The sequence below is a fragment of the Setaria italica genome, chromosome I (assembly GCF_000263155.2).
Source record: "Setaria italica strain Yugu1 chromosome I, Setaria_italica_v2.0, whole genome shotgun sequence".
Taxonomy (NCBI): Eukaryota; Viridiplantae; Streptophyta; class Magnoliopsida; order Poales; family Poaceae; genus Setaria; species Setaria italica.
Genome location: NC_028450.1, coordinates 33,628,710 through 33,654,673, shown reverse-complemented (window position 1 = coordinate 33,654,673; position 25,964 = coordinate 33,628,710). Strand labels below are relative to the sequence as shown.

At 48.7% G+C, this 25,964-nt stretch overlaps 4 protein-coding genes across 4 annotated transcripts; 1 reads left to right on the top strand and 3 right to left on the bottom strand.

The window, feature by feature from the left end:
* Nucleotides 1-3,425: 3,425 nt before the first annotated feature.
* Nucleotides 3,426-3,756, bottom strand: LOC101785698 (cortical cell-delineating protein). The gene is made up of 2 exons (XM_004955068.1): nucleotides 3,645-3,756; nucleotides 3,426-3,601 (listed from the first exon to the last, which is right to left on the bottom strand). The coding sequence occupies exons 1-2, from the start codon at nucleotides 3,754-3,756 to the stop codon at nucleotides 3,426-3,428; spliced, it is 288 nt and encodes a 95-aa protein (XP_004955125.1).
* Nucleotides 3,757-6,101: 2,345 nt separating this feature from the next.
* On the bottom strand, nucleotides 6,102-9,053 carry LOC101762205 (vesicle-associated protein 1-3). The gene is made up of 8 exons (XM_004953317.3): nucleotides 8,460-9,053; nucleotides 8,284-8,354; nucleotides 8,098-8,179; nucleotides 7,896-8,011; nucleotides 7,632-7,790; nucleotides 7,485-7,532; nucleotides 6,905-6,982; nucleotides 6,102-6,398 (listed from the first exon to the last, which is right to left on the bottom strand). Exons 1-8 carry the CDS (start codon nucleotides 8,506-8,508, stop codon nucleotides 6,285-6,287), a joined length of 717 nt encoding a protein of 238 aa, XP_004953374.1. The 5' UTR covers nucleotides 8,509-9,053; the 3' UTR covers nucleotides 6,102-6,284.
* A 753-nt stretch (nucleotides 9,054-9,806) lies between these two features.
* LOC101761794 (probable lipid phosphate phosphatase beta) lies at nucleotides 9,807-11,121 on the bottom strand. The gene has a single exon (XM_004953316.4). The coding sequence runs from the start codon at nucleotides 11,051-11,053 to the stop codon at nucleotides 10,286-10,288; it is 768 nt and encodes a 255-aa protein (XP_004953373.1). The 5' UTR covers nucleotides 11,054-11,121; the 3' UTR covers nucleotides 9,807-10,285.
* Nucleotides 11,122-17,509: 6,388 nt separating this feature from the next.
* Nucleotides 17,510-18,457, top strand: LOC101785294 (translation initiation factor IF-2-like). Its single transcript, XM_004955067.1, has one exon. It carries the CDS (start codon nucleotides 17,510-17,512, stop codon nucleotides 18,455-18,457), a length of 948 nt encoding a protein of 315 aa, XP_004955124.1.
* Nucleotides 18,458-25,964: the final 7,507 nt, after the last annotated feature.

The following is a 25,964-nucleotide window of genomic DNA, read 5'->3' as shown; positions in this document are numbered from 1 at the left end:
AGTTCTCAGTCTAGATAACTATTCACTGAGTGGCCTAACTATATGTGCCCGCCAGTCTGGATAGTTGACTTGCCGTCGAATATATATATTTGCTGCATTAGCTGGAACACGTTAATGCTTGGTACTCTATGATGATTGATGGTATTTTAGTTCACATCTTAGCGTTTTGGATTCCGTCTTTTCCTTAAAAAAAAAGTTTTCAAACCATCCTGAATCGTCACCCGTCAGTGCAGCATGCATGCGTACTTTTTTCCCCCGAAGTAATGAGGGCTTCATTTATTACTCCGAAGTATCGTTACAATCCCGAGCTATAATTTGCTCTACACATGCCCGGCACTTTAAATCTCCAAACTGCAGATTGTTTTGTTTGTTTCGCCAGCTGCGCGAGGTCATGGGCAGCGCAATTTTGCTCCCTTCTCGTGTGGACAATTTTCCACTTTGGTAGGCCTCTCCCAGCACCAATGACTTCCTCGAATGAATTTCATGTAAGTGTCCAAATATTTGCCATCAATAAAATAGTTACACGCATCACGCGATCAAAAAAATAAAATCACATCCCTTGCTAAAAGCATCATTTCTGCTACTACAGAAAGCATTTTTACCACCAATATTTTCACCGCCGCTTCTAAAAAAATCCGGTGGTGAAATATTTCACCACCGATTCCAATCTGAACTGATGGTGAAAATAATTGTCATGGTCACCCGTGGCTTTGACCGGCAGTGAAAATACGAATGCTTACCAGTGGTGGTTCCGGTGATGGCCTGGTAGTAATAATCATTTTCACCACTGATTATATTACACACCGGCATTGATACTGGACCTAAAATTTTGCCACATTCGATTAAAAAACAGCCACACTCATGTTCCACAGGCTCCCTCTCTCCCATCTTATCCTTGTGTATCCCTCTCATCCTCTCTCGACCTCCTCTCCTCCACCACATCGCCCGTCGCCTCCCTCGGTCCCTCCCCTACCGTGCCACCCCTCGGCAAGCTGCTCCCCATCCCCTCCCTCCCCGGCAGCGAGCCACCTGACCCTCTTCCTTCACTCTCCCTTCACTGCGTGCCACCCATCCTCTCCTTTGGTGTGGCATGATAGTTGATCCATGTCGTTTCTTGAGCCTAGTATCCAAGACGCTACTTATTGAGGTCAAATGGATCACCCTTAGGGTGTGGTTACATTTTATTTTTTTACAATACACAATCCATGATTTTGATTTTAGAAATCTTTAAAAAATCCATAGGGTTCGATTTATTTTTCCTTTAGGTTTATTTATTTATTTCCTTTGACAACAATACACGTTAAGAAATCCATGATTAGATTTGTGCAAACCCAATTTAATAATTTTAGAAGCCTTATTCAATTTATCCAACAGTTTTCATAATGCTACATATAATCGAACAATTTAAAAAGACATGTTCACCATTTTACATAAATTTGAATGGCATACATACTCCCTCCGTCGAAAACAAGTCATCCTAGGAATTTTAGGATGGATCAATACGGTAAAATGATCTCGATTGCCCCTCTTTATTAGCTATATTTGGCGCTAATTGACTGTTATGGATGGTAACGGGCACATTGCCCGCGGGTAGAGGGTTTACAGACTTGCGCCCGCGAGGCAAACCTTGTATCCATGCCCGCCCGTCACGGGCAAGAAGTTGTGCCCGCGCCCATCACCCGTGGGCACAATCTACCCGCGAGCACACCTGTGCCCGCTAGGCAACCGCTTGGGGCAGCGACGGGGGTACCAGGCGGCGGGCGGTGGAGCGGGCGGCGGAGAGGTGGTGGTGAGGAGGGGAGGTGGCAGCGGGGAGTGAGGGCGGCCGGCAGGGAGCGAGGGGCGAGGGCGGGCACCGGGGAGGTGGCGGCAACCGCCTAGGCGCCTGGTGCCGTGGTGCGCGGGGTGTGGGTGGTGGCCGAGCCGGACTGCGGCTGTGGTGCGGGAGGATAAGGATAGGAGGAATGGGAATGTCAGATATATAAGCCCAGCAGTCCACCAGGGGGTTACCCAAGTGGTTGATTTGTAGGTGAGGGCGATTGCGAAACCAAGAACTCAAAGGTGATCGCGAGAACACGAAGGTCCAGAGAATAATACCCTACGTCCTGTGTGCGTGGATTGTATTGATTGGGAATTATCTGATGTCCTCAGAGTGCCCTGGGCCGCCTTATATTGGCTGACGATCTTGGGTTACAAGTCGGTTTGAATCTAATCTACTCGATAGTTACATGGAAAGTAATCTGAGTCGGACTATAATACGTGTTCCACAATATCCAGGTAGATTTGAACTATCTAATTGTCTTGGCGTATGCTCCAAGTATTTTCATATCCTCGGACCGCATGTCCTGGTTGGGCGGGCCCGCTTTGACAGGTCCGGCATGATCATGGTCGGTGGGGACCCATGGAGTACCCATATCGCTCAAGAAACCCTAGAAATCGATTATCTACTTGTACAGGGGGTCCATATGTCAAGCACTATGTAGCGGGTTTGTGAGCACGGGTAAGATATTTTTAGGCTCACGGGTACAAACTCAACCTGCACCCGTGCCTATGGGCAGAAAATAGCACCCGTATCCTCGTCCTACCGGATTTTTGCCCGCAAGTACGCGGGTAATTTGTGCCCATTGCTATCCATATTGACTGTCGTATACCTGCATGCACATGCACGTGCCACATTGAGTATAGCTACTTATTTTTTTGATAAATTTTAAATCGCAGAATAACTTGTTTTTTAGACAAAGAGTAGTGCACTTTAACTTTTGATATACCGAATATGAAAAACTTTAAGCAAAACATAACAGCAAGCCATACTTTATGGGAATTTAGGATCCCCTGCGCACCGGCCACTATCACAAGTTAGGGGGTGTTTGGATACACCCTGCTAAAGTTTAGCACCCGTCACATCGGATGTTTGGATGCTAATTAGGAGTGTTGAACATAGGCTAATTATAAAATTAATTGCACATACGGAGTCTAATTCGCGAAACGAATCTATTAAGCCTAATTAGTCCATGATTTGACAATGTGGTGCTACAGTAACCATTGCTAATGATGGATTAATTCGGCTTAATAGATTCGTCTCGCGAATTAGCATATGGTTCTGCAATTAGTTTTATAATTAGTTCAAGTTTAGTCCTCCTAATTAGCATCCGAACATTCGATGTGATACTCACATAGTATTCAAACGCCCTCATGCAACTGCAAACAGAACAATACAAAGAGGTACACACAACCCAACACAGATACGAAGAGCGCGACCATGTATCGGTGCACTCATGAAAACTGGTACGTGTACGTAGTAAGAACGCAAGCAAACAACCACGCATCAAAGACCTACGCGTGTGCCCCAGCAGGAAGCAGAGCTACGCACGTCGATCGAGCACGGAGGCAAGGCCGTCAACACGGCCCACGGGCTTAATTATTCATTAGCACGTGAAATCGGCGGGCGCTTTCCTGCCGCAGTTGTTGAGGACGAAATCGAAGCCGAGAGGGACGCTGCCACTGGGAGCAGGCCGGGGGACGCCGACGGCGACCTTGACGGCGGTGCAGAGGCAGGCGGCGGCCTCGGCGTCGACGAGCCCCTTGACGACGGAGTAGCGCGCTCGCACACGCGCCGAGGCTGATCGTGCTGACAACGCACTTGCCCGGCGGTGCCGTCGCGGACATCGCCGCCACCGGCCGGGTCCGTGCGGCGGTAGCCACCCCTAACACGAGGAGGCTGGCAGCGAGGAACAGCGCGAGCACCTTGGACGCCATTGCTGCTCACCTGTAGTAGCGATTGGTGGTCTGCTACCAAAACCAAAATCAAAGCTTCTTTAGTTACTGAACGTAGCCCATTAACCTGCTGATTTGTGATGGTTCGATTGCGGCACAGCGTTAGAGGGGGTACTTATAGTCGAGCCTCACGATTATATAATTGCTCGTACCACTTTATGACCGTTCTTGCTGATCGGATACGGGATATCTGCGGCGATGCATGGTACACACCGACGATTGTTCATAGATGACTGACTATTGGGCGGTATTTTAGTTGTGGATCTTGGCGTTTCGAGCGGTGTGTAGTGGTGCTCACGGCATCGAGGTCCAGGAAAAAGTGGCGATTAAGGGTGCTGCATATGCTATTATCAGGAAGGACATCACAAAGAACCAAAAATAGAGGAATTACATGATGCATGTACTCATGCACAAAACAAACTAGCGCGAAATTTCCAAGATGCCAAGAAATATATATTATACGGTTCTATAGCAAAAGAGAGCATATTTATACTGTTCGTTTTGATACATCGCGGAAACGTTTTGATACATCACGAAAAAGATAGTACGCGTGTGTAACTGAAGCGATAATGTATAAGGCACAAGGCTTACACAGCTAGACACACAGAGGCCTCAGCTCCCTCTCGTGACGTGACGGCCCGTGACGGCCCATACAGTACATGGGCTTATTGTTAGTGGGCCGTTGGAAGCAGTTAAGGAACGAAGCCTACTTAAAGGAGACGGTAGCGCCGTCTTTTTGATCAGCAGTATTCTAGTTGATACAGAGCCTGCTTGGTTTGCTACCAAAATGTTGGCATGCTAAAATTTTAGCAACCTAACATTTTGGCCACCACTTGGTTTGGTACATAAATTTGCCACATCTCCCATTTATTCTGCTAAAATATTGGCAAGTTTTTACCTAACTTTTAGCTTACCAAAATCCTGACATTTCAAAATTTTGGCATCAAACCAATCACATCCAGTTTCTGTAGCATTAAATAAGGTATGAAAAAAAACTGACGTGGCAGCACAGTTAATGAAGAGGGAACGGGAAAAATTGAAGAAATCGTTTATCATCCGAGAAACGACGTCGGCGCTTCTTCCAACAATCAGCGCAAGCGCGATGGGAAGACTTCGCCGGCGGCCGCGCCGCTCGCTACGCCTCGTCCTCCCCGTGCTGCTCGGATCGCCTCGCCACCGGTCCCCTGGCGAACTGCGGCCGGCGGCCGCTACGGCGCTACTACGCTGCACCCTCACGTCCAACGCCGCCGCAGTCTAGGCCTTGCCCGCGCGTCGCAGTTGGCTCCTACCGCGGCCGCGGCCTCGCCCACGCGCCGCCTGCCCAGCTCGCCGGCGCAGCCCCGCCCGCTTAGCTCGCGTGGCACCCCCAGCATGCCGCTGCCGCCCGCCCAGCCCGCGCGTTGTGTATAGAGGGCTAGAGGCTGCCCGCAGCGAGGTCCCCATGTATCGAATCGTTTGCACTACTATTGCTCAAGAATTGGTACTGCTACTGTGACGATAGAGGCCGCCGTGTTCTGGATGGCGCAGACCATCCTGCATCCTCTTTTCTAGCAAGATGGACGCATGAATTCGCCAAGTTGGGCCTGCAGTTGACCACACCGAGAGGCTCAAGTGCGAGGTGCAGACTGCAGAGGGTGGACACGGTGGTTGCTATTGCTTACTAGTTTTCTTGTTCTCATTGTTCTGCACAAGCATCTCAAGAGTGATAATTGCAAGAGAAATCGTGCAGCAATTGAACAAAGACAAACCCTTCAAGTTACTGATTCGGTGTGCGTATGCAAAACAAGTTTGGGTCAGATGCAGACGGGAAGGAAGGAAATTGTCGTTTTTTCTCCTCATCCCCAAATCGTGTTCCTTTACTCAATGATTCTCTGCTTTGTTTCTTAGGCCGGCAGCGGATGGAGGCCTTCCTTGCTGCCCGCCGCTGCCGGCGGAGTACCTACGCCGCCGGTCGCGCCTGGTCGCCGGCGCCCGTGCACACGGCTGGTTTGGTCGACACTAGAAAGGAAGGAGAAACAAGACGACCGGAGGGAGGGAGGGAGGGAGAGGAGAGGGGAGGAGATAATTTATTAGGGTCCACGCTAAGAAACCATGGGTGGTAAGGTATAGTTTCTTACTGATTTGGTAGGATAGAGAAACTATGGGTTGGGACTGCCTTACTGATTTGGTAGGATAGACTCTGCTTATGGAAATTATGGGTTGGGACTGCCATCAGATTCAACATTGAGGTAGAAAACGCTACTGTTTGCTCCTTTGCCAAATTAGATGTCATGGAACTGGAAGGGAATCGTGACAAATCACTCCTCGTGGCCAAAATTACCCGAACATTGAACACAGCACAACTGTTCCGAGCACACACGTATATTTCAAAACTGAAGATTCTGTTATAATATGGACACTTCAAACCCCAAAAAAGAAACCTATCTGTATTATAGACTAACTAATATAAATTTTCTGTACTAAAAAGGAGCAAAGATGCCGAAAAGATAGAGCCGCGCGGCCGTGTGTTGCTAAGCTCTGCTTCCAAACAAGTAGTATCCAAGAATGAAAGATAACAAGAAGATAAGCAGCACAAACGTGGCCGAAAAGCCCCCAGGAGACGGCTTTGTTTTCCGAAGGAGTTCCTGAAAACGAAGCAACTTTGACCGGTTAGTGACCACAAACCAAAGCTGAAATAGCAAACAGAGTTGGAAAGGGACTTCTGGCCATAGAAAGTTATGCTGCGAAGCAGCCAAAAAAAAAAAGAACAAGAGGCCATGAAAACTTGTTTTCACTGTGTAAATATCTTTTTTAGAAGTATCATATCGAACCCCAAGGCATACTGCTGGCTGCTGCTCTTGGTGATTCGTTTATTGCGGCATAATTTAACCAGCATATGTGCATTATCAGGATGAAAGTAACATATGTGTCTCAATTAGTTTTCTCAGACTTAATGTTTTCTCTAGAAGGAATTATTATATAACTGTAAAGAGCAAAAACAATAATACCTAAACCCTATATATCATAATAGGCACTCATGAAACTAGCACGTAAAAAATAAAAGGGTACATTATTTATGCAAAAGTAATGTATGTGAAACAGATAAAGCGACTAGTCTGCTAATAGAGAGAAAGTCATCATCAGAAGATACCAGCTCTTTCTGCATCTTCTTGTTTTCCTCTGCATATCTACTTTCCTGCTCTCCTGACTTGGATACCATGGAGACATCCTAGAGAACCACAAAACATCAATGATGTTAGTAATATAAAGTATGGCCAGGCAAAATTTTAGGATAGTACAAATATTCTGAAACTGTAATTGCAACATCCTGGACTCATGGTGATAATAATCGCAGTGGAAGTGATGCGAGTATATGGTGACTAGGAATCAAGTTTCTCAGTTTTCGAATGTCATTCTGAGACACTAACGTACGGAGATGTGCAACTTGAAAGCATATGACTTTGCTAAACCAGAGCTTCCTTTGTCATCACACGAGCAGGAAGTTTGCTTATGACAGAAACTTTTCCCGCACAAATCCTAACAAAATTATTCAGTCAAGCAATAGCATATAACGGACAGAAAGAACTAACGAGGATTTTAGAGTGTATAGTATTTCCATGAGTACTGAAGTTAGATCAAACATTTTAAGATGATACTATAGCGTGCATGTTTTTTTTGTCAATCTGAGATAAGATGAGAAGGCAGTGCTAATTAGGTGGAACTAGAGTCACCTCATTATGTGAAGTTGGTGATCCAGATGTATGTCCATGCCCTGATATCTGAAAAGCAATGGAAAGCACCAATCATCATTAGTGATTCACAAGGAACGAACATGGCATGTTTTGCTCTAAGCAGCAAGCAGTAAGGTTAATACTTACATAGTTGGACGTGGATGGTCTTTCCACTTCGTGGTCCACGTCTGAATCAAGGGAATCCTCCTCCTCTGCTTCCTCAGGCACAGGCGATGGAGGATTCGCAGGGACGTAGATCACCCTCAACTTGAACTCCTCGACCAACTTACCTGGTACTTTACTGAACTACAAGCCACAACGTGAATGTTACAGAATACTCTTTGACTGTAAAAAACAAAACATTGTACGGTGCCATCCAACTTCGTAAATGCGAGTTCTGCCAGAATTTACCATGTCAGGGACAATGTCCTTCAGCGTCGTCCCCTCCTCCGCAACGATGCTCTGAACGAGGAACTTGTCCTTGCAGTGGTAATCCGGGGGGATCTCCTTCGGCGCTTGCATCGTAACTACACCAATTTCACCGTAGCAGATGAGAACAAATGATCAACCGAACGATAAAGCATTACAGAGCATACGCGCGAAGCGGACGCACTTGAGACGCCGCACGATCCCCTGGGGGGCACGAAACCGGAGGCAGGCCGCACCGCGTACTTCCTAGGGTTCGTCGTCTTCACCTGCAGATTCGACAGGACGAAGGAAAGGTATCAATCTCTCTGAGCCAGACCCCGATGCACAAGATTTGCATCTGTCGCCAAAGCAAACTCGCCAAATTTGTCACCTTGAAAGCCACGCGATGATCGGTCTTGTTGACGAGCTCCAGACACGCCGAATTCTGCTTCTTGAGCTCGACTGCCCATGGCACGAATCAGCAGCGACGATCCGATCAGTCTGATAAGCCGAAAGCACGCAACAAGAAAGACCAAGAACTATATAGCAGGATAAGTAAGCGCTTACATGGCATCTTCAAGTCGGAAGGGGAGACTCGGAGCAGAGTGTTACTCATGACGGCGATCAAGAAACAACGATCAGAAGGGGAAATTCAACGCCCTCCTCTTCTCCTCTACCCTCGAGAACCGAGAATCTGGAAGATCCAAGAACCTGAAAACTGAAATATCCAAGACGGGGGCCCCGGCGGCGTGTTTCCTGCCCCCGGAAGCAAAGTATCGGGACACGAGAGAGACAAAGCCAGAGGGTATGACGAGTACGGTTGGCACTTGGTAGGGCCTGAATCTTTTTGATAGGGGAGGAGGGAAGAAGAACCGAATCGTAGGAGGGGAGCAGACGGGCTTGGACTCCGGAGGAGAGGTGGAGTTTGGGTTGGCATAAGCTGAGGCCCGGTGATGATTGGCTGCGGCGGTGGCGTCGTGCTAATCCGGGTCTCCCGACTGCAATCCGTTCGCGCGTTGGTTGGCAGAGTGGTTGGATTCGGGGCAACGGCCGCTGGAACCGCGAAGCCTGGCGCCGCCTGCCAGTTGGAACTTGGGATCGGTTGGTGACTGCGCCGCCCACCCACGCTGGCGGGGAAAGGGTCGGCGGCCGATGTATACCTTATCTTGTCAGTTCTTTGGGTGCGGCTGTCGACGAAAACGGGAGATCAGATCAAAGCTTTTGATCAGCAAACCTTTGGCCGTGAACTGCGAAAAGTCAGTTCCTCGCCGTTGGATGGGGATCTCTCGTCTTTTGTGAACCTGACGGCGTCCGAGCCTCTGGAGTCTCTGCGCGCTGCCGTAGACTTTGTCAGCGTTCATCTGTCCACCTCATTTGGGAACAGGTCGTTACTTGGAAGACTTCAGATGTGTGCTGACTGTGCCCACAGATTATCCTCTGCTAGCTGCAGCAGGATAAGCCGTCGTCAGCATAATGATTCAGGCGCCAGAAACGAGCCCCTTATTTCAGGCGTTCCATCGCACGATCTAACACTAACGGGACTGAAGATATTAGTAGATTCACTGTTGCTGCATTATTGGAGGTCTTGCAGCCAATTATTCTGAATTTCTGTGAGCAAGTGAGCAATCCTTTTCTTCTCATCCAGCCCCTTTGCCAGCGATGCTGTTCAATACCCATGTCCTACTCTGATACCCCATTGAAATGAAAATCCTTGATCTAACCAGCTTGATTTGGCTGGCATCTCCAAAAGCAGCAAGCACCTGGTATCAGGCACAGAAAATTGTACCGATTTTGTGCGGATACACAGTGATCTACTTTAACGTTAACAGTTCCAGGACAGAGTTGAAAGGCTGTTCGCGCCTGGGAGCAATGATCCATATAAACATGAATATTGCTAGATTGACAATGGCAAAATCAAATTAACATCAGGTATCTGGCAGTAATCATTTTTCTTGGTATCCAAATGCAATTACGCATAGCATCTAAGACATGACACCTAACCAGTACACATAAATATACTAGCAAGTATCCAATGCAGAGCAATCAGTTTATGAAACATTAAAACAGCCTAGCCACGTTTGTAGCCAAAGCACCTGGAAGTAGTAGAAACGAATTTATCACAGTAATTGCTCATAATAAGATTGCCAAAAAAACAGCCAGTTGTTAGTCCATGAGTGAAGAATTTGCATATATGTAACAAACTCCATGATGTCAATTGCATCAACCAAATTCATTCCTCTTTCAGTCTTTCTCGTGCTCAAGTTTGTTCAAGAAACAACATGCCCGCTCAGCAAACTTGAATTGCTTCCCAAAATTGCAACCTCGCAACAACAACAATGCCAATACCATCGCAGTGCAATTAATCGTATGAGGACAATGGTTAGCAGGTTAGGTTAGCACACCAGAAATGTGCTTTGAGCGCACATGAATCTCAAGAGTAAGTTGCTGAGCCAAGCCTCGAACACGCCGAGGAGAGCCCCCGCGACGATGTCGAGGACGTAGTGCCGGCCAAGGAGCACCCTGGACGCCGACGTCGCGGCGGCCCAGAGGAAGAGCGCCTCACGGGGCTGGAAGCCGCCGGCGGCGAGGAAGGCCGCGACGAGGAAGGCGCGGGAGGAGTGTCCGCTGGGGAAGGACCAGTGGTCGGCGGCGACGGCGACGTACATGTCCTTGGCGTTGTACGCCGGGCGCGGGCGGCGGACGACGACCTTGACGAGGCCGACGAGGGCGAGGTCGATGACAAGGCCCGCGACGAGGCCGACCAGGAGCGGGGAGACCGCCCCGGACGCGTTCGCGGGGGAGGCCGAGAGGAGGAGCAGGGAGATGGGGACGGGGAGCCAGATGCGGCCGTCGCCGGCGACCTCGAGCGCCTTGAGGAGGAGGCGCGGCACCGGGAGGAAGAGCGCGTGTAGGCGGAGGGACACGGCCGCGTCAAGCCCCGCAACGCTGCCCAGGAGTGCGGGCCTCGCCGGCGCCGACGGCGAGGTCGTTGGGGGGGCTGGGGGGGCCATGCGCGCCGGCAGGGGTGATTGCCTGATTGGGGAAGCGTGGGATCGGGATTGGCCAAGGGGCGTGTCCCGATCCGAATCAATGATCTGTTTTCGGTGCGTTTGCTCTATGGGCCTTCTCTGTTCACTCCAAAGAAATAGGACCTTTTTCATTCAGATGTTTGGGCCCAAAATATTTGCAGTTTTCCACTTTTTCCTCCGGTGACAATTACAAGTGTTTTAGAATTTCATTCAAATCAGGCAAACTTTTCAGCTTTAGCTGTAGATTATAACAAAATTGAATAGATTGACTAAGATCGATGATATTTGAATTATCATGAAGTACTTCGATAACATTTATTAAAAAATTACGTGCAAGTTTCACCTTATCTAGATGGCGTGACGGTATCCTAGACAATTTTATATTTTGTGATATGATGAGGAGGTAAACCCGAATCTCTTCGTGTTTGCAAAAAAAAATTTCATGTACCATTTTAGTTCGGCCCTTGTCCCAAAATCATGTAGCCCCGCGGCCTGGATGAGTTCAGAGGAGCAGCGACCAAGTTGACCAACGTTTCCTGTCATTTTGCATTATAAAGATCCGGGGCAAAATGGGATAGCAGAGCAGAGGATTGTCAGCAAGCCAGCAAGAAACGGCCAACCCGGTGTAAAGAGCCAGGCGCCCAGGACCAGTTTGGAACGGCTTAAATTCAGTTTATGGTCAAATTCAGCTAAAACTAGAAGCTAAACAGCTTAAATCCAGCTTATGGCCAAATTCAGCTGAAACTAGAAGCCAAACAGCATGTTTTTTTAAGCTCTTTTTGGCCACACTTCTCCCCACCACCTCTCATTTTACTAAAATGCAGAAGTTGATTCAGACCCGCTTCTCAAATAAGCGATATTTATATAGTTTATCTGAAAAGCACTTCTCCTTGCCGCGGTTCCAAACAGGACCCGGACAACTAGACGAGACCGTCGGATCCAGAGGTCCAGCAAGTTGGCACCCATGGCGCCTGGGTGCAGCAGGCCGCCTCCTGTGACATGGCCTCGCGCATCGGCCTTCTGGGGCACGGTGGCGCATGCGCATGGGTGGCAGGCGTGACTCGTGACTCGTGAGCGAGCAAAGGCGAGTTTCACGTGATCAAGAACTAGTCGGAATTCACTCCAACTAGTTGACATCATCAACAATCGACACGGCTTCATCGACAATCGTCCACGAATCAAGCTAAGTCAATTTTTTAATTATTTTATATAAAATTTCCAGCTTGTTTTCCGCATGCAAGGCAACACGCCTACTACTTATTTGTGTAAGCCTCTCAACGAGAATTACCCTCCAGAGCTATACTTTGCCAATTATTCCGGGGCATGTTGACCGACAGCCATGGGCTTCGTACACCGAATTACGGAGGCTAACGCCATGGGTTTGGTGCACCGAGTTCCGTAAGCTCCACCACAAACTTTGTACACCGAATTAGGAAGCTCTGCCATGAAGTTTAGTGCACTGAGTGCTGGAGGCTCGCCCTAAGGAGGCACAAATCCTATGCGTGGCAACACACGCTCTTCTCGCCAAAAGGCAAAAAAGTCTAAACGACTACTTTAAGCGCAATCACGCTCTCTTTTTGTCGCAATGCCAACTACTTATTTTAAATGCCTTCTCTTAGCGGTCACTAATATCCTTGAGCAGAACACGCTTTAATTCGTGATAGCCTCAGATCTTCTGTCATGCCTAAATGCTAGGACGCGAGATAAAGATCTCCGTAGCACGAGATAAAGATCTCACACGCAGTGGCAATGACTAAACAGGGACTAAGAGTCTAAACGTAATATGCTAACTACTCGGGAGAAATATGGTCGAAATAAGAGCATTATATTCATCACTGAATAAATTTCAGTAGTTCCAAATTCTACAAATATGCTACATAATGTATGCATTTCTTTTTTCCGGTTAAGTTTCGGCGACAACTTTCCAGAACGCTAAGCGTACTTATAATGGCTCCGCTAGTTTCCAAGCTTAGGGGTTAAGCGCGAAATAACTACTTGATGTGGCTTCTACAGTTCACCTGGCGCATAAGCTCAGAGGCTGGACACCGCAATACAACTCGGATGATGACTTGCATGAAAACTAAAGACCCTCGAATTGATTAATTAAAGGCTCGGGGGCTGATAAGCTACACCCAATAGTTGATTTTTTCAAGATGAAAGAAAAAGATTCAAGATTTTATTGATCCTCAGCCTGATTCTTCGATCAACCTAAGCCTCGGGGGCTACTCCATATGGAGTGTGACTTCAGCCACCCTCCATATCACATTCCAAAGATGAAGATTACAAAATCAAGACGATCAAGGGCTTGAGCACACCATAACCTCATGGCAGCTTTGAGAAACTTTGAAGATTCAGTTAGACAAAGTACTACAAGAGCATCAAAACTACTCGGCGAGGATCTAAAAAGTACTCAAAGGCTGCTACACTCGACTATGAAGTGCTCAGGGGCTTGTCGAGGATAGATCCTCAGTACCCGCAAGGAAGGATGAAGACAGACTCCTACTATGATTCCTCTGTAATCCTACTAGGACTTATACCATGTAATCCTACTAGGATTCCTCCTTGTAACTGACTAATAATCATGCCTCCTGGAATATATAAAGGAGGGCAGGGGTACCTAGATCGACAGCTCAAAACCATCATCAATAGCCAACAATCAAGTTGCACAACACCCAAACGCAGGGCGCAATATACAACACCCAAAATAGGACGTAGGGTATTACGCTACTCTGGTGGTCCGAACCTTTATAAATCCGTATTTTGTGTCCTCGCTTTTACCTTCAAATTACAGGTCCGACGATTCCTCACCAACCAATCTACTACCTCAGGATACCCTCAAAAGGTTACCAAGTATAAAACACTGACAAGCGTCGTGTGTACCAAGGCAAGGAAGCGTCAGGGCAAATGGATGGCGTGTCAGACGAACTATATCAAGGAGGACGGCCATTGGGCGGCCACGTTCACGCACACAGTGTAAAGGGAAGGATTGGAGAGCGAGGCTCGCCTCATCCCGTCTCGTGGGCTTGACCTATAAAAGGCTGGCTCTCGTACAGATAGACAACTATAAGCAACATCACACACAGGACGTAGGGTACTACGCTTCCGATCAGCCTGAACTTGTCTAAAAACCCTCTCTGAACATAATCACACACTAACTCCCCCAACGCTTCTTGAATCCCTGCGCACGAACTAACCCCAGGTCGGATCTCTAAAAGGGGTCCCATCGGATCCCCGCTCTCGGTGCTTGACCACCGTCAATGTCACATACCAACGTATGGATCAAACAATAAGCAAATGACGAATCAAATTAATAAATTTCGCTACATTTATAATCTACTTAGTGCGTAATCCAATAGCTTTAAGTATAGTTCGGGAATTCGGATATCTAAGTTGAATACCCGAATTTTCCGAATTAAATTCGGATTTCTCAACAGTGTACCTGATATAGTTATCAGGAATATCGGGTTTAGGTATTTCAAGATTAAGTTACAAGCGGTGTAGAATTTCAAATCAGGCAACTTTTCCGCTTTGACTTTAGATGTAACACAATTAAATAGATTGACTAAGATCGATGATATTTGAATTATATATTCAAAAAAATTACGTGCAATTTTCACCTTATAGATGGATGGGGTGTCAGTATCCTAAACAGTTTTATATTCTGTGATTGGAGGAGGAGGTAAACCCGAATCTCTTCGTATGTGCAAGTTTTTTTATGTACCATTTACTATTACCTGTTCGGCCCTTGTCTCAAAATCACGTAGCCCCGTGGCCTGGATGAGTTCAGAGGAGCAGCGACCAAGTTGACCAAAGTTTCCTGCTATTTTGCATCATAAAGATCCGGGGCAAAATGGTGGTACAGGATAGCAGAGCAGAGGATTCTCAGCACTCAGCAAGACAGCAAGAAACGGCCAGCCAACCCTGACTGCAGGGTGCAGAGCCAGGAGCCCAGGACGACCGGACGAGGCCGCCGGATCCATAGGTCCAGCAAGTTTTGGCGCGCATGGCGCATGGGCGCGGCAGGCCGCCTCCTGTGACATGGGCATGGCCTCGCGCATGGGCCTTCTGGGGCACGGTGGCGCACGCGCATGGGCGGCAGGCGTGACTTGTGAGCGAGCAAAGTGCTGGGCCGTGTGGTAACGATGCCTCGAACTCCCACCGCTCCATTCAAACCCACCTCGAACTTGTTCCGGATTCCAATGCAATGCCAAGTTTGTGCCTTCCATTCCGCTGCTCGTGAGATCCCGTTGATTGTGCTGATTGACTTGAATTTCAAATTTAAACTCACAACGTACTGCTGCAGCTGCAGTACCATCTGAAGCATTTAAGTTTGCTGAACGCGGTCCCGTTGTCCCCCCACGTTGCAATCAGTTTCACTTTCACGGTTTCACCAGCTGACGGAAACAATTCAAATTGTAGCGACGTAGCGTAGCGTTGCTACTATTTTAAACCTTTTTTTCACCTCGTGGGATCAAATCAAATTGAATCGACAGAAAGCGCACGCATGATCCTGTGACACACAAACTGGTGCGGATGTGTCGAAAGCCGCAGCAGCGGTAGTGAGATATCCTCTGCGCGCGAGGACAGGAAAGGTTACTTTTGGCACCATACCTTCCGGCCTTTAGTTCAAATACGAATCTAAGCCAGGCACCGTGTGTGTCACGCGTACTTTCTTCAGTGAACGAGGCTGTTCCTTTGTTGACAAGCATGCCAATTAACCGTAGTTCCATCCGCATTCTTGAGGAGCATAGAGCACCACGTACTGCACTTCCTCTCCTGTTTTTAGTGTTAGGTCTCGGCGGCAGGTAATCTGGATAGCGAGCTATTGCCTACGTATTGGACTATTGGCTAAGTGTACAGTCCGCGCAAGAAACAAAAGTTAATGCAGGCTCCAAATTAGCGATGATCATTGACGCCACTAGGCCGGCATTTAGAATTAGCTCGACCGGCTGTTAGCTTAGTGCTAGACCCTGGACGTACGGTCTACATCCAACCTGCTGGTTCAATTCGTATGCGGCACGCACATTCTAGTCCCGAAATCGTAAGCTCCAAACCAAATTCCAGCCTAACCTGCCGAACCACACACAACTGCTCCGTAGAAGAGGCAGCCGGTCGAGCCCCTGCCTCACCTAAGCCGCCGAAAACAAAACAAAACGAAACGGGAACAAACTTTGGATCGTCGCGAGCACGCGTCGTGCGTGAGAGAAGGGACGAGGGAAACGACGCGCGATATGATATCGGTCGACCGCGACAACAGCAGACGACGACGACGACGTGCGAGCGGCCCATCAAGCGTTCCCAGATGATTGCAATGGCCTCGCGGCTCGACGGCCGCGCCGCGCCTGGGCTGGACCCGAGCGCGCGCGGCGACGTCATGGGCGAGGAAGGGACAAACCGCTTGCCCTCTGGTGCGCGGATCCGTCCGGTACCGCGAGCGCGGGTGCGCGCGCCGTCATGCCCGATCGTCGATGACGTGCACAACAGTTGCGCGATTGGACTGGACGCCGCCGCGCTTCGCATGCCGCTTCCGTGGCCGCCTCCTTCCTTCCCTAACCTTTGGCTCTCGCTTCTCGGCGGGTACATGCGCGCATGGCGTGAGCTCGATCGCGGCCGGGTGGAATGGAATGGAATGGAATCTCACGAGAGGGGAGGAGAGCGTAATTTTTAGTGGCTAGTACTAGTATAGGACGATCATGCGTCATTCCGTGCCAATAATGCTTGCTTTGGTTTTGATATATCAGGCTAGTGTCAATGCCATGAGCGCATGACATGTGGCTTTGGAGGATAGTTGAAAGGTGAAACATGCAAAGGCATGTGAGCTACTAGAGTGAAAAGCTAGCTATTGCCATGACAAGCGTAACTGTACAAGTGTTTTTAGGCGTAATTTAAATTGCCGCCTCATATTTGAAGACAGAAACGTTTGTACCGTTTCCATTCCATTTGCAAACCCAAGGACAGTACATACGAATTGATTACGAGCTTAAATTTGCGTTGTTTTTTTTCTGGCTTCACATCTAGCATGCAGAGCAGCCCTTGTTACCAAGAATGCTTTGCAGCCCTTGTTACCAAGAATGCTTTGCAAGCAAACATTACTGAAGCAGTCAAGTCTGAAGAGATCCCCTCCAGTCTTTTTAAAACGTTCAACAGTCGATACTGCAGTGGCAGAAGTCACAAGCCTATGGACGACGATCCCTACAGTGGTATAAGTACTATCCAAAGCCTACTAGCTAGTGTAGCCACCGTATATCCTAGGACACCATGCATTGTACTGGCTGTAAATAGTAATTTTCCTCTCTGATCAAGCGAGATGTCTGAGCAGCTCTAACACTGACAGCTGCGCTACCTGGCCAGTTGCCAGGATAAGCAGGCTGCAGCCACAGTCCACAGGCCACAGCCCTATATTAGCTGACCACCCAAGGCAGTGTACAGGCTGCCGAGCATGACTTAACACAGCGCTAGCGTAGTAAACGCTTTGCTTAACCATATATACGAACGTGTCCTAGCCTTCTACTAGCTAGCTGCTACACCGCCCAGCGCCGCACAGCCGTCAACCACAACGACCGCGCTGCGTCTCAGGCTCAGCGCCTTATGCCGGAGAAGCCTCCCCTGCCACGCCGCCGCGCGACGGCGGCGGGGAGCTGGGTCCGGTCACTCCACTGCAAGTCCATGGCGGCCGACGACGTGGCCGCCAGGGTCGCGGTGGCGCCCAAGAAGCTCCACCACCCGCTCCTCCCGCGCGCTGGGTGCGGGAGCTCCGGGGACGCCCTCAGCCACGTCGCCCCGTCGAAGCCCGCCGGCAGGCCGAGGCCGAAGCCGGGGTCGTCGAAGCCGAGTCCCGAGCCGGGCAAGAAGACCAAGCCGAAGCCGGCCTCCGTGGTGGTGCCGCCGTCGCCGCCCCCGGGTCCTCTCGGCCCGGTCCCGGCGCTGACCGAGCTCCCCGCGGGGCACTCGTCGCGGCAGGTGGTGGAGATCATCTTCCTCTCCTCGTGGTCTCCGCTTCCGGTCCCAGTTCCGCAGCCGCTGCCGCCGCCTCAGCCGGGAGCGCCCACCACCAGCAGTAGCGGCAGCGGCAGCGGCGCGTTCCCGGGCGTGGTGGAGATGCTGTTCCGCGTGCACAACCCGGCGCGCGCCGTGACGCGCTTCGAGGACTACCGCGCCGCGGTGCGCGCCCGGGCCGGAGGGGCCGCGCGCAGCGCCGCGGACGGGAACGAGATGATGCGCTTCTCCCCTGCGCCGCCGTACGGCTCGTCGCCCTCCGCCTCCACACCGAGCGGCGGCGGCGGTGGCGAGGACGCCCCGCGCATCCGGACCTTCGACGGCAGCGGCGGCGCGCACGCCGCCGGCGGCCGCGGTCCCGCGACCGGGCGGCGGGCCATGTTCCTGTGCAGGGTCATCGCGGGCCGCGTGGCGGAGGCCGGGGCGGGTTCCAAGCCCAAGGAGCACTTCGACTCCGTCCGGGTGGGCAAGGGCGGCGAGCTGGTGGTGTTCGACCGCCACGCCGTGCTCCCGTGCTTCCTCATCATCTACAGGCTGTAAAAAAGACAAAAACCATCAATGTCCATTAACCCTGCTGCTAATTTTTTTTTCTGTCACTTGTGGTTGTGGTAATCTCAGTTGCTTCCGTCCAGTCACCGCCCTCGATCGTTAGCCTTCGCCATTACTCATCTCGCTGGTCACTCCCGGCGTGCCCGTGCCTCGCTCGCAGCCGCGCAATTGCAAACACTGTGCCGCTTGCAGTTGCTGCGAGTTGAAGGCGCGCACAGTGGCCGCGCATGTCCTGATCGAGGTCCTGTGCGGGCGCGTTCCGGGAGCCCGCGAGCTGCGAGGGCACTGTGCCCGTGCGAGCGTGGTGGCGCCGCTCGTAGTTTATTCCCTGGGGTTGTCGCGTTCGATGCGGCCTGCGGGCGGGGAAGGCTTTTGAGGCCGTTCGCCCTCGCCCCCGGCCCCCCGGCCGGAGCGAGCGAAAGACAAAAGGAATAGACAGCCGCGTTTAAGGGCCATAAAAGAGGAAGCCTTCGGGTTTGGATTCGGCACTGCTCGCTTGCCTTCATTTCGGGCGCGTCGCCTTCTGTTCATCATGTGAGCTTCTGCTGTATTGCATGCATGGAGGCTGCAGCAGCTTGCAGCGTCGCGCCACGCCTTGGGAGCAGGAGTGCAGTACACGGGTCGAATTCAGAAGATGGAGGGTAGCAACCTGCATACCTGGAAGCGAGATTTTGACGATCTGTGGGCAGCGGTTTCAGGGCCGAGTAGTCTCAGAATAATGCCATGTGGGTGTACTCCGCTGCTGCTACGGATCTTGCTCTCGAAATGGTGTACGCGTATTCGTACTGTCCATGGAAGTATTGAAATAGATAAGATTTGTCAGGCTCGCGTATTGTCAGGTAGCTGTCTTTCTCTTTCAGAAACAGATCGTCTTTGCCGGGTTCAAAACAATTCTTTTTTCTTCTCACGGTTGCAGTGCAGACTGCCGAACCGATCGATCCGTCGAATTGAATAATGAGTAGTGTATGCTCCGCATGCTTATTGCTCAAACTTTAATTCGTCGCCTTTCCTTCAAAGGTACACGTACCAGCTACTACACAAGTAGGAGTACTCCATTATCTTCTCGTTTTTCCATGGATTAAAAAGATACAGATATATTAGTACTTTATGTGCAGTTGTTGCCTCATATACGTTCTGTTATCACGCATCATCACCGGCGTAGCTTTCTTTGTGGGCTGGCGATGATGAGCCGGCGCTTTTTGCGTCCCCAAAAATGTTCTCTAGGTTGACTGGAGTACAAGGCTCGTGCACTGGGATGGGTTTAGTTAGCAGCTCGCAGTCATCTTTATTTCTGTCCCCAAGCTAAAGCCCTCGCTGCAAGCGTTTTCAGTATGCTCCATGTTTGTAGAGCGGGAAGTATCAAGTATGCATGACCAACACTTCCCTGAAAACAGAGCATTTCCCGCAAAAGAGAGCATCGTTTTTCCAGGCAGAGAAATGAAGTATTTCTTAGATGTGCAAAAGCTGTCTAATAAAATATGAAACTTGCTAGGATATCATCGAGCATTTTCAGTTTTCAGACCGTACATACACTTTTCAGGCCAGTCCAAAGTTTGAATCCATCCATACATTCTTCGAATCTCCGGCCAGTATAGTCCTCAAACAAAGATTTCTCTTTCAGATAGCTCGCTCTCGCTTTCTAGTCCAACTGAATCTGCCCAAGTAAAGGGAATCCGCGTATAAAGCGCAGCTGCACAAAAGCGCTCGGAAAGCTCAAACTTCTAAAGGCCTCAAAAGGCAGGCAACCCGAATGAGTGGCGAACTCAAGGTGCCATGACTCGAGTTTGAACCAGTTCATCCCATTCCCCAGTCTTGACAGTGCTGGTCTGCTGGGAGCCGCGCTTTGTTCCATGAGCTGGGGACCCGTGGAATATAGGAGCATTTCAACTGTCAATTCTTGTTTATTTGTATACTGTATGTTAATGTGTATAGGTAATTCACTTATAATGTCTAACAGATTATCATTTTCCCCTGGATGTATGAGTGTACTAGTTCATTATGTAATCGCTATGTAATATCTAAACAGAACTTCTATTCCTCTTAAATGCAAGGTAGTGCACCTGCCAATGTTTCAAAAAAAAAATATGTATAAGTAGGTATATGTATTTGTACTGTATAGCAGACGTACATAGGATGGCAGTGGTCCCTACTGCTTCACCACAATGCACTCGGCACTCGCCGCACATTGTTGCCGGAATGTGCATCTGCAATATTTTACTTGCAACAGATGGTACCTTCTTGCTTGCATATATTAATCAGAGAAGACACAGAATCATAGGCAGATTAGACTGACAAGCATGGCAACATAACTCCAGTGGAAGAAGCTGCGACTTGTTTAAATCCAAAAGGACAAGGCATCAATAGTTGAGCACATGAACCATGAATGGTCTTCAAGTCCAAGCTACAGCAACTGCCGGCACTGTTCTTCACCTGGCCGGCCATGAGAGGCCGGCCCTCTCCTTGCAACTAGCATTGCATTTCTGACCTAGGGGCTGTTTGGATACGAGGTGCTAAACTTTAACAGTGTCACATCGGATGTTTGGATGCTAATTAGGAGGACTAAACATGAGCTAATTATAAAACTAATTGCAGAACCTTGTGCTAATTCGCGAGACGAATCTATTAAGCCTAATTAATTAATCCATCATTAGCAAATGGTTACTGTAGCACCACATTGTCAAATCATGGACTAATTAGGCTTAATAGATTCGTCTCGCGAATTATACTCCATCCGTGCAATTAGTTTTGTAATTAGCTTATGTTTAGTACTCCTAATTAGCATCCAAACATCCGATGTGATAGGTGTTAAACTTTAACAGGTGTTTCCCAAACACCCCCCTAGAAAAACTACGCACATGAGCGGCTATCGAGTTCATCGGCCCATCACATGGTTGTAGTAACTCTTCTTCATGGTCGATGTCAACTTGTTTACCCTGCTGCATGGCAGGTCGAACTGATTACTCGTAGCTGGCTACTGACACGCAAATGATTTCCGGTATTGAATAGTCTCTCCCTGTCAAGCGCCCTCCCAGCAAACCTGCAGCGACCTCATTTATTGGAGACTATAATTGTGATCTACTCGCTTGTCCACTGACGGGAAATTTTAAGGACGAAGCCGGTGGATGAGCAAACAACTGCTATACCTAACCGCTGAGCCCTGAAAGTGAACTGATGATTTCATCCCAGAGCTGTTAGTTTGCCATTCAAATCGACGCTAAAGTTCTGCGAGCCTGGGACAGGCCATGAGCTCTTGCTTGGCATCAGAGGAACAGAAAGAGATCAAGGCTTGCAAAGCAGGGCAAGACTGAAAGAGCGCTGCTTTGAGACCGGAGCAAGCATGATTGCTTGAGTTGGACGGCCGGAGTACTTATCAGACACTGCTCCCACTCCCAGTTGATGAAGGAATGTCTCCGTGTACTCCTGCCGCAACAAGCAGATAGCTAGCTCGTCCCCGGGCTCGGCCTGGATGGACCAAGGGTTTTGGAGCACCATGATGGCGGCCTCTTTCGGAGTACAGCCCACACAGCGGTGCAGATCCTGTCCTGAACTTTTATGGCTCAACAACTGCGGTGTACTCCCGGGTTAATGGCATGGCTGCTTTGATGCTTGCCTTGCTTCTCTCACTCGCTCTGAAAACATGCGGAGTACAAGTCAATTTAGTCACTGTGACATTCGGTACAGCAGATTACAGTCTGATGACCATCGGTGTGGGTTCATGTAGCATAACAAAGAGAGGATTCAGATGAAAAAGTACCATCAGGAGTTTCAGTCAGAGGTTAAGCTAAGCACATGACATGCATTCAGATACGGGACTTTCTGTTTTCTAACAGATACGAAGTCAGTAAACTCAAAATGGTTGCTAAAGAAAGCCTCCCAGCCATCATCAGGTTAACGGCAACAATGCTGATGACCTGATCACATGGAAAACCTAGTTGCTTCGTCTTCAAATTCCATACCCCAGTCTGCACACATGTAAATATGGCTGCAGTTTCCAGAGGAAGTAACTGTTTAGTGTTTTCGGTAGGACATGTGAGCACGTTCGTATGCCTCAATTTGAAACACGAAGGCCTGGAGAACTTATTGAACGAAGCAGCCCTGAAGTACGGAACAAATATAGTTATTTTCAGAATTCATTGGTAGAATATACAAGGTGGCAAGGTGGCATGTGGGGACCCACGACTTGAGGTCATGTTGAATCCAACAAGCGAGCATGCAGAAATCGGATGCTGACAAAAATATACGGAGTTTCCAAAAAAGACAAATATATACGGATACAAATACAAATAGTTGTTCTTTTCAAAATTGAATTCAGGCACGGATAGTGTCACATACATATATGAACGGATAGCTTTTGAACCACTGACTAAGACCACTCTAGCTACCATTCTTGGCCTCTATGAATAGCTAGAATACCGTGGAGCAAATTTAAACCCATTGTTTATGGTAAGCTCACTAATTTTATCAATTTTAAATTCATAGAAAGGATTAGACTACAGAGTGGAAGGTTGTCCACACGAAAAGAGAGCGTCGTAGTGGTGCCGCGCATGACCTCGCACAATAATTGGCAAGACGAATGAGGCATTCAGCAGTTTGGCGTTTCGCCGCCCAGCGTGTGTCGAGCAGATTATTGCTCGGAAATGTACTTCATTTTCTGAGTACTAAAGAAGTTCTCTTTACCTCGTAAAAAAAAGCTATGCATGCAGAACTTTAAAGAAAAGAGCACGACTAACTGCTCCTATAAGTGGTTCAAAAGCTACAATAGCATTTTTTTAGACAAATTTTGAATCCTTAATTAAATTGTGTTCTTTATGTGATGGAGGGGGTACTCATTTGGCTTGGAAAATGCGGTTTCTGGAACAAATCAATTTCAGAGGATCACGCAGGCAATTGTTTTTCTTTTTATCAGAGTAGGATGCGAACATGGTTCCCGATTCTATCGTGTGCGGGAAAAGTTCGGACTGCTGGGTTGAGGCCTCGAGGGCCTCTTCTGCTGTGCATGCCCTTCTATTGCCAGGAACCGAAACTTGTGCTACACAAGTTGTGCACGTCCAATCATTCTCCACACATTCTATGTAGCACAGGATATATATAGCTCGAGCTCTCATTCAATCCCGTACTGCTTTGTTGCAAGGAGTTCTTGCCTTCTCTGCATCGCTGCTATGGCTCACTAGAGAGCATGATAGAACACCTATAATCATTGACTGAAGTTTGGCTGGACCCATATGGAGTTCATTCGTTCTGTCAAGTTGAAATAACTGGGATAATATTTGCGAGACTTCAAATCATAGGATGCGCTACTATGGGACTCTCCGCCTTCATTGTATCCTCCCAGTTTTGATATGTAGATCCTGTTGCAACAAGTATCCCGTGGTGCTGACATCATGACCGCGTTCCAATTATCAACAAAAAATCACTTCGTTGTCTAACCTCTCAACCTTGGTCCAAACCATCTGAGACATGTCGAGCCTGTACAGGTCGACAGGCCCTTCGTTGTGTGGTCTGAAGTGGCAATTAGATTATCTCTAAACTCCAATTGATGGCAGTATTGATCACCTGGCATTGGATCATCGTCAGGAATAGCGCCTGGCTTGTCGAGAACTCTCCATTTCATGCTCTGTGGGTTGAAAACACCCAGATTCCCCCGAGTCCCCAGGCAGTAGAATTTGTCACGGTAGAAAACTGGGTTGCTATATGCTGTGCGGAACTGAGTATGGTCATACATTTTCACTCTTGTCCAGTGATCATCACCGGCATGCCATACCATCACATAAAGAAGAATATTCTCGCTACGCCGCTCTTTCTCGACGGCGCACACTACGCAATCTGGAGATTTTGGTGAAGAGGAGAATGATATGCCATCAAACTGGTGGCCAAGCCATGGCATCTCTGGAAGTTCAAGCATCTCTCCTGTGAATGGATTTGTGGCGTACATGTACTTGTTGCCTCTTAGCACCAGAACCCATCCATGTTTTGCAAAGAGCAGCATTTGAAAGTAATCATCACATGGCACTAGGCTACTATTCTTCAGAGTGTATTCCTTCTCGATGATGGGATCAAACAGTTTGAACGTGCCTGCAGAACTAGAGCAAATAATGCTCATCAGTACCGGGTATGCTGGGTATTTCTTTGCGTGCTGAGCAGGATTGCTGATTGAACTCCATCGCTTTCATACCTCCCGAACATTCAAGTAATCAATAAAGGATAGCCTTGCGACAAGTTCCTCGACCATATCAATAGGTAGAGTAGACATGGTGCTGCTACTTGTTCCACGTCTTCATCAAAGGTGAGCTTGTTGATCTTGATATTTGACTGCATCGTAGAAAAACAGTTTGTTTATTATATATGCTCTTTTCACATTACCATGATCATGTATGAAACAGGAGGGTAACATGGAATTGTGGACTGACCTCACTTGAGAAGAGGGTCAAAGATTCCTCGTGTTTCTTCTTCAAAGCTGCGTAGCATAATGGGCACAACAAATTAGTAGGTATTTTTTTTAAACGAGCCAACAGAAGAGCTGGTGCTATATTAAAAGAGAGGAAAAGCCCAACGGGCTGTATAGAAACGTACTATACAAGCTGTACACTCGCATCCCCAAAACGGGGAGGCAGAACTCTGTTATGACAACTAGTACAAAACGGATGCCTAACCTGAGAGAAAGTCCCCCAAGTGTTTAGCTCCCGCAGCGACCCACATCGCAGCTTGGTTCTTGATGCCGTCGGTTATCTGGGTAACCGTCTTGTCTTTGTGTTGGAAGACCCTCCAATTTCTCTCTAGCCAGATCTCCCAAAAAACGAGGATAATGAGGGTTCGCAACCCTTTCCCCTGTTCCCCCCGCCACCGAGCTAGCCAGCGTAGCTATCCACCAATTATGTATGGAGTCGTGCCTATCCCAGCGGCTTGGATCAACGTTAGGGCATTGCGTCCATGTGTTAATTTCCGTCCAAATTAGCCGTGTGAAACTGCAATCGGCGAAAAGGTGATACCCTATCTCCTGCGTCGTGCTGCAAAAGGTGCAAGTTGGGTTACTGGTCCATCCCCGACGCTGGAGTCTGTCTGCTGTCCAAATTCTATCTTGCACGGCCAACCAGCTGAAGAATTTGCACTTTGGTGGCGCCCATGTTTTCCAGATTAGATTCTCGAGATTAGTTGTCATGGATCCAATGAATTGTACTCTATATGCCGATTGTGTGCTATATATACTTCCCATTCGGCGTGAATTTCCATGTGATGGTGTCCAGGATACCTGGCGTAAGGTGCAGACGGTTGGTCTCAACCTAGTCAGTAGTACTCAGTGAAATATGTGGCGGTAAATCCTTGATGAAGAAGGTTTAAATCTCTTATCCACGTGCAATTTGTGACTGCATCATATAGTGTCCTGTTCTTCCTTCTGGAGATATGATATAGATTTGGTGTAATATCCCTTGACCTTTGTCCACTTACCCAGCCGCTGTCCCAGAAGGAAGTCTTGCTGCCATCTCCCACTGTGATCTTGGTT

Bases quoted from the DNA above. Each gene is read 5' to 3' on its own strand.
- LOC101785698 (XM_004955068.1), bottom strand. From the start codon at position 3,756: ATGGCGTCCAAGGTGCTCGCGCTGTTCCTCGCTGCCAGCCTCCTCGTG. The intron at 3,602-3,644 runs GCAAGTGCGTTG...CGCGTGTGCGAG, and splicing joins GTCCGCGACGGCACCGCCGG to CGCGCTACTCCGTCGTCAAG.
- LOC101762205 (XM_004953317.3), bottom strand. From the start codon at position 8,508: ATGAGTAACACTCTGCTCCGAGTCTCCCCTTCCGACTTGAAGATGCCA. The intron at 8,012-8,097 runs GTGCGTCCGCTT...AAATTGGTGTAG, and splicing joins GGGATCGTGCGGCGTCTCAA to TTACGATGCAAGCGCCGAAG. The intron at 6,399-6,904 runs GTATCTTCTGAT...CTTCGTTTTCAG, and splicing joins AGAAGATGCAGAAAGAGCTG to GAACTCCTTCGGAAAACAAA.
- LOC101761794 (XM_004953316.4), bottom strand. From the start codon at position 11,053: ATGAAAAAGGTCCTATTTCTTTGGAGTGAACAGAGAAGGCCCATAGAG.
- LOC101785294 (XM_004955067.1), top strand. From the start codon at position 17,510: ATGCCGGAGAAGCCTCCCCTGCCACGCCGCCGCGCGACGGCGGCGGGG.